Here is an 8151-nt window from a genome sequence, read left to right as displayed (position 1 = left end):
GTTACAGCAGGGGGCGCTGTTGAATCAGCACCGTATAGAGAGAGAGTTTGGCCAACTCGTTTAAGAACTACGACGCTGTGATTGGTCAACTGCTGGTCACATGACATATGGACGCCTTGTTGTTTCCTGTTGCTGCGATTATGTAATGTATTGCTCACAATCACAAACACTTCAATAATCTAAAGTCTTAAAAAAAGTAACACGGCACACCACTCATTTGACGAGGTAGAAAGCTGCATTGTGCAGTCCCACGTACATCAAATCGTGTTATTTTACTTACTTTATTTAACCGTAACACTAACCCTGCATCATAACGCCACTGCCTGGTCGTTGTGATTATGAATGCCACAGTTACTGCAATCAGTGTTGTCACAGATTACTTGAAAAAGTAATGTGATTACTGATTACTCCGCAAAAAAAGTAATCTAGTTACTTTACTGATTACTTTATTGTCAAAGTAACTAAGTTACTCAAAAAGTAACTTATCAGTTACTTAAGTAAAAAGTAACTTATCAGTTACTTTTTAGTACCAATTTCCGCCCTTTGCTGCAGCAACATAAAAATGACAACCGGTTACTTAAAAAATACTTATGAACGTGTTTCTTTGTTTCTGTTTCTCTGGTTTTACAATACATAAATTAGTGTAGTATAACACATTATACCTGCAGGCTGGTTGCAACTGTAACATTTTCTATTTTCTCAAGTACAAGAGCTGAACTACAGTCATGCAGACAGGCTTTATTATTATTATTATTATTATTATTATTATTATTATGATTATTATTATTTTTATTATTATTTATTATTATTATTATTTATTATTATTGTTATTATTATTGCTGCTCTGGCATATTCTCTTTCAAAGTATGGCGAGAAAGACACTATGGGGCAGCTCAGCATTTTTGCTCGTAGGGATTAGGGGTGGGTGATATGACCTAAAAATTAAATCACTATATTTCAAAGCAATTTGCAGTGATGATATTTTTGACGATATTGGTAATAATTACTGAACAATAGATTTGTGATTGGTGCTTCAGAATAATATGCTTTGTACATCGCAGGCAATTAAGTGTATTGTTGAAAAATGTTTTTCCCCTGCGATTGTTTAGGCAGTGGTTATTTTTGACGTAACAGGAAAACCTCCTCCTTTATTTTACCGTGAATGTCTCTGATTGGTCATTCAGAAGAGCGAGAAAATGCCGTGATTGCTTGTAGACTTTACTAGCGGGTATGAATAACCCAAATGTGCATGTTTACTGCGCTGCGCGAGAGCGACGTACACGTCATCTCGTTTGTTAGCTTCGCGGCCGCTTAGCATCACAAACTCAAGTCAACTAGATGGCTAGTTACCGGTCACGGTAAAACAGTCTGTTTCCATGTCTTCGCGTATATCTGCTCTTAACTTTAACGGCAACAGTTTTCCTGCACAATTTGCAAACGACTATGTTTTTGCATCATATCTGACAGTCTTGTAATCAAACAGCCTCCATGCGACGAAGGTAGCTCACTTTGCCGACAGAACTGCAGCTCACAGCCCTGCGCTCGACATTGTTTTTATGAAGGAAATGTAGAACTGTTGGCTTTCTCCTTATCTGTCGGCTTTGCTTCGAGTTGTATCGCGCTGTGCCTGAATGTGTAGTTTTTAACCAGCGCAAAGTTTCCAACGCACTGAGAGGGTTTTGTAATATGAAGTAATGGATGTATTTCCAATGAGGAGGTCATCCTGCTACTTCCATTGTTTACGTCGTGGCGAGGTAGGTAGTGTCCATTGTTTTGGCCAGACTGCTAGCGCTCGCTGCTCACACATGTTGGTACACGTGACTGCCACTTAGGAAAGTAACTTGAATCAGATTACTGGTTTGTAAAAATGAACGTGTTAAGATTGCTCATTATTGAAAGAAAGTAATCAGCTTAAAATAACGCGTTACTTAGTATCGCGTTAGTGACAACACTCATTGCAATACATTACGTAATCGCAGCAGCAGAGTAACAACAAGGCGTCCAAATGTCATGTGACCAGCAGTTCCAGTCAGCGTAGTAGTTCTTAAACGAGTTGGCCAAACTCTCTTGACACAGCGCTGATTCAACAGCGCCCCCTGCTGTAAAGTTTACTGGCTTTGTGCATGTGGATCTTGGGTTTTCGGCGCGTAAAACTGCTCGGCAGAATATTCGTGCCAAAAGTCACATGACTGTTATCCGGAGTTGTAGAACTGCTTTTTACGTATTGCACTTGAAAGATATTTTTTTGTACTTGAAAGTTTTTTGTCGTATACTTGAAATATATATATTTTTTGTAATTTGAGATGTGTTTCGTGTGTGTAGAACAAAATGCATTAGTTTGTGAATGACGTTTTGTGTACGTAATTCAAGTTTTGTGTGCGTAGATCACGGGGTTTGTGTGCGAAGATCACGGGGTTTGTGTGCGTAGGTCACGTGTTTTGTGTGCGTACATCACGGGGTTTGTGTGCGTCGATCACGGGGTTTGTGTGCGTCGATCACGGGGTTTGTGTGCGTCGATCACGGGGTTTGTGTGCGTCGATCACGGCGTTTGTGTGCGTCGATCACGGGGTTTGTGTGCGTCGATCACGGGGTTTGTGTGCGTAGATCACGGGGTTTGTGTGCGTAGATCACGGGGTTTGTGTGCGTAGATCACGTGTTTAGTGTGCGTAGATCACGTTTTGTGTGCGTAGATCACGTGTTTCGTGTGCGTAGTTCATGTGTTTTGTGTGCGTAGATCACGGGGTTTGTTTACGTAGATCACGGGGTTTGTGTACGTAGATCACGGGGTTTGTGTAAGTAGATCATGTTTTGTGTACGTAGATCACGTTTTGTGGACGTAGATCACGTTTGTGTGTTTATGGGGTTTTAGCATGATTCTAACTCCATATTTAACCCCGCCGAATCGCTCAAATCCACTTCTATTTTAGTTCAGTGTGGCAGGGAAACAAATTAAATGAAAGGTAAAGCTGCTTTAATAAAGTTTAAAATGCATGAAGAGCATCCCGGTATGATCAAGTGGATTTTATTTTTCGGCATTCCGCGGCATTGTTCCATTCGCTGTGAATGATACTAGAAGTTGATGCGACAACACTTAACTTCCGGGTTTTGTAAAAAAAACAAAAAAACAAAAAAAAACGTCTATGCCTCTTGCATTACCAGCCCAATTGGCTAGTAAATATTTATGACGACCCGCCAAAATGAATTTCTATCCGAATTTGACGGGTGTTAATTTAGAGCCCTGGATACAGGAGTGCACAAGGTTCAATGGATCTGTACGAGTAAGTGGTTCTTTTGCTGTCCAGCGTCCGGGAGGGTGATTTCTACGACGCTTTGACATCATGTGCAAAAAAAAAAATCTATAACTAATTAACATATTCAAGGTTCTGAATATACCATTTACTGATACATTTAACACATTACATTAAAATTAACACATCTAGCTGCAAATAGTATATACAATTACAAAATCTCATATTAATCTGTTTTTCTGAAACCCAAATGTTTTCAGGACATAATTAAAAAAAAAAGAAAAAAAAAAAAAAAAGGAATTGACCTTGCTGTTAGAATACTTTTGGGGGTGACTGTATTAAACACTAACCTTCCAGCTGTGATTCCAGCTCACAGATGTGTTTAGAGTGGCGTTCACACTCAAGAAGGCTTGTGCTCAGTTTAGTCTGCAGTTCCAAAATCTTCTGCTGATGAGTCAACGCCTCTAGTTTCACTTGAGAAAACTGAGCTGTGGTTGATGACAGTTCTTCCCTCAACTGGATCTGGTGGGAAATCAGGTATCAGGAATCAGGACGATACCGTCATAGTATGGGATTTGGAGCTCTACCGAAAATGAAACCAGCAATAAAGAGTGAACCACTTGCATAAGCACATATAACATGGGGGAACTAAAACCATGGGAAGGAAATTATGTATGACGTAATGATGGATGACAAACTGAAGGGAAATGAGAAAAATCAAATGGCAAAAAGTACAAAAAGTACAAAGAGTACAATTACTCCCCAAATCCCTAAAAACATGCTGAAGCATGACTGAACACAAACTGATTGAATTTTTTTAGATGCCTTCTGAATCTAATTTTGTCCAGCATTCGGAATTTATTTTCCCAAGGGGCCATGTGAAAAAAATGGAACAGTTGTCAAGGGCAACACCAAAATGCTAATTTCAAGTCAAAACCAAAATCAAGTATGACTTTTGTTACCATGACAACCGTGTGGTGCTAGCAGCTCTGCTTAGCTTTGTTACATTATAGTGTTTGAGATAGTGCAGTCTGGCCGTTGCCTGAGAGGAGCACTGTGAACTGAGGCTAAAACTCAGGCCTCGTTCACGCAAAAGCCCGTTTCAGTGTATCCGCACAAATTTCTTACTGTTTGTTCAGTTCGTCCACATGGCGGCACAGTTTCGGAGCTTGAAATCGCAAACTTTTGGAACCGGGCTCCAGAGTGGAAGGATTTAGAAAGGTTTCGGCCAGGACAAAAACCACACTGCCCCTCCTGAATTCGAGACTCGACTTCCTGACTGACCCTCCTCTCCAGCACCCCTGAATAGACCTTACCAGGAAGGCTGAGGAGTGTGATCCCTCTATAGTTGGAACACACCCTTCTTAAAAAGGGGTTCCACCACCCCAGTCTGCCAATCCAGTGGCACTGTCCCCGATGTCCACGCGATGCTGTAGAGGCGTGTCAACCACGACAGCCCCACAACATCCAGAGCCTTTAGGAACAACGGCCGGATCTCATCCATCCCCGAGGTCCTGCCACCGAGCAGCTTTCCAACCACCTCAGTGACTTTGATCCCAGAGATAGAGAACCCACCTCAGAGTCTCCAGACTCTGCTTCCTCAAAGGAAGACATGTCAGTGGAATTGAGGAGGTCTTCGAAGTATTCCCCCCAGCGACTCACGACGTCCCGCAGCACCCCATCGCCACTATACACAGTGTTGATGTTGCACTGCTTTCCTCTCCTGAGACGCTGGATGGTGGACCAGAATTTCCTCAAAGCTGCCCGGAAGTCGTTTTCCATGGCCTCACCGAACTCCTCCCATGTCCAAGTTTTTGCGTCAGCAACCGCCAAAGCCACGTTCCGCTTGGCCAGCCGGTACTTGTCAGCTGCTTCCGGAGTCCCACAGGTCAAAAAGGCCTGATAGGACTCCTCCTTCAGCTTGACGGCATCCCCACCAGCGGGTTCGAGGAATGCTGCCGTGACAGGCGCCGACCACCTTCGGGTCACAACTCCGATCGGCCGCCTCAACAATGGAGGCGTGGAACATAGCGAGGGAGAAGTTCTGCCGGAGGTGGGCATTGAAACTCTTTCTGACAGGGGATTCAGCCAGACGTTCCCAGCAAACCCTCACAACATTAGTGAACAATTACTGTTATGCTGAAATCACAGGATTTAGACAATTTTAAATAAAAAAAATGGCTCCAAAAGATTATGGTACTCCATCCATCCATCCATCTTCTACCGCTTATCCGAGTTCGGGTTGCGGGGGCAGCAGCTTTAGCAGGGAAGCCCAGACTTCCCTCTCCCCAGCCACTTCAACCAGCTCCTCCGGTGGGATCCCAAGGCGTTCCCAGGCCAGCCGAGAGACATAGTCTCTCCAGCGTGTCCTGGGTCGTCCCCGGGGCCTCCCGCCGGTGGGACATGCCCGGAACGCCTCTCCAGGGAGGCGTCCAGGAGGCATCCGAACCAGATGCCCGAGCCACCTCAGCTGGCTCCTCTCAACGCGGAGGAGCAGCGGCTCAACTCTGAGTCCCTCCCAGATGAGCGAGCTTCTCACCCTATCACGAAGGGAGAGCCCGGACACCCTGCGGAGGAAACTCATTTCGGCCGCTTGTATCCAGGATCTCGTTCTTTCGGTCACGACCCACAGCTCGTGACCATAGGTGAGCATGGGAACGTAGATCGACCGGTAAATCGAGAGCTTCGCCTTTTGGCTCAGCTCTTTCTTCACCAAGATGGACCGATACAGAGTCCGCATTACAGTACTTGATTATTAAAATAGTTGTTGATTAATTTGATAATCTATTACTTGTCGATTAATCCATTAAATTTGACAGCCCTAAAGCCGAGCTACATTTTCGGCCCATTACAGTTTTGCAGTCATTAGCAACACTGACCTTGTCTTGTTCAGCCTGCAGTAGTCTGGCCTGAATCTGTTCACTCGAAGACTTGAGGGAGTCATTTCTCTTTTCCATAAGTGTATTGCTCTGTTCCATATATCTACATGAGATACATGACAAGGCATACATTGTATTTGAGACTGTGGACAGTAACAGATGAGACAACTGAAAAATATTCAAACTCACCTTTGGCTTTGGTTGAATAGTTCACTAATCTTGCGGTTTTGCTCCTCAATACGAGAACCCTTCTCGAATATTTCTTTCTTTAAACATTCATTTTCCTATAAAAAAGGAAAGGATATTATAAAGTGGAAATACAATTTCTACACAACCCTGTTCAAATGCCAAGTGTTTTTTGTAATGTCAAAATAAGACTTTTTTTTTTTCTTTTTTCTTTTTACATCTTCAATGTGACCTATAATCAGTGACGTCAGCATCACGTAACGTTACAAAGTAGTGTGTTACTGTAAAATGAGCACATTTTGGAGTAGGTCAAACAACTACTCCAAGTTACTCTAAAATAAGCTCATTAGATTTTGGATTTGGAGTAACAACTAATCTAACACGTTACTTTTCCACATAAGCAATCAGTTTAAAGTAAATTTTTAAACTGACTTTGAAACTACTTTTCATAACATATATGCTTACATACATACATACTACATACATACATACATACATACATACATACATACATACATACATACATACAATGATACTAGCAGGGGCGGACTGGAACTAGAAAAACAGCCCTGTGGTTTTTGACTCCGACCGGCCCACAACAACTGGTGCACGGAAACTCATCTCCTGCCACGGATATCACAATACTTAATATGACTAGACTAAGTACAATTTCTGGAGAAATTGTGTAGGAATGCTGAAAGCTGAATGAAATTATCTGAATGTTTATGAAGGATAAAATGTGTGAAAATTACATGGTAATTAACTATGAATTACTAGTAATAGTAGTAATAGAAGTAGTATTACTAATAATTACGAAGTAGTAACTTGTAGTTAAATGACAAATAAAAACCCATCCATCCATTCTAAGTCAATAGTCAGCAGTAGCCACCTCGCATAAATTACTAGTCTAGTAAAGTTCTTATATTCATCTATTTATAAGCAATGCCTGTGCCCCTCTTTTACATCTTTGGGTGCTGGGGCTGAAGAAAAAAGGGATTTTGAGCTAACTTCAACTACAATCCGCACAAAAAAATAGACATTGGATTCCATATTCAGTCTACTTGGCACAAAACACAACTCCTTGTCCAATCAGATGGCACCTAAAGTCACATCACTTCAGCAGTGTTCCATTAATAACAGTATTCATGATCATCATCAGACTAACAGAAGCCGAATTTATCAGCCAACAAGAGAAAGAAAACATGTCTTCAGACATTAACTTAGTCATATATAGTAATATTTCTGATTTAAAACATTTAATGCATTTTATAATGTTTTTGTGTGCAAAGAAGAAGCATTCACGTTCAGTTTTATGCTAGCATCTACTGGCTACTTTATTTTTTGTACCTTCTCAATCCAAATAAAGATGACTTGACTTGACTGTGACAATCCCAGAAGCCCCCGGTACCTTGAGGCTACACTGCCATCTATTGGCCAGCATACATCACTACATTTAGTTTTACAAAAACAGTAACAGACTTTTTGCCGTTATGAGGGCTCGCCGGCCAGCAACTCCGTCATCCGGAGCTTCAAAATACTGTATATCTTAAACTCTACAGGCTGCAATAAAACTTCACGAAAAGAAAGAAAGAAAGAAAGAAAGAAAGAAAGAAAGAAAGAAAGAAAGAAAGAAAGAAAGAAAGAAAGAAAGAAAGAAAGAAAGAAAGAAAGAAAGAAAGAAAATAAGATAGTCTAACGGTCCATTTACCTCTCAATGTCTCCTGAATGTTTTATCAATGTTTTTGAAGGGTCCAAACACGACGTGACCTTTGCAATGCAGGTCACTCAAAGCGGAAGTGCAAATTTTTATTCCTTTATTTAACCAGGATAGTCCCGTT

The 8151-nt window shown here is 41.7% G+C and overlaps 1 protein-coding gene across 5 annotated transcripts in view; it reads right to left on the bottom strand.

The window, feature by feature from the left end:
- fkbp15b (FKBP prolyl isomerase family member 15b) overlaps positions 1 to 8151 on the bottom strand; it is a 155282-nt gene that overhangs the window by 70646 nt on the left and 76485 nt on the right. For all 5 annotated transcript variants that reach the window (XM_077523047.1, XM_077523043.1, XM_077523045.1 and 2 more), the window contains 3 exons: positions 6317 to 6411; positions 6128 to 6230; positions 3599 to 3770 (listed from right to left, as the gene is read on the bottom strand). In XM_077523047.1, coding sequence (XP_077379173.1) covers positions 3599 to 3770; positions 6128 to 6230; positions 6317 to 6411 — 370 coding nt within the window. The remainder of the gene's footprint in view (positions 1 to 3598; positions 3771 to 6127; positions 6231 to 6316; positions 6412 to 8151) is intronic.

This window comes from Festucalex cinctus, chromosome 5, assembly GCF_051991245.1.
Source record: "Festucalex cinctus isolate MCC-2025b chromosome 5, RoL_Fcin_1.0, whole genome shotgun sequence".
Lineage (NCBI taxonomy): Eukaryota > Metazoa > Chordata > Actinopteri > Syngnathiformes > Syngnathidae > Festucalex > Festucalex cinctus.
Note: the sequence above shows the minus strand (reverse complement) of the source record. Positions and strands in the feature narration are given on the sequence as shown.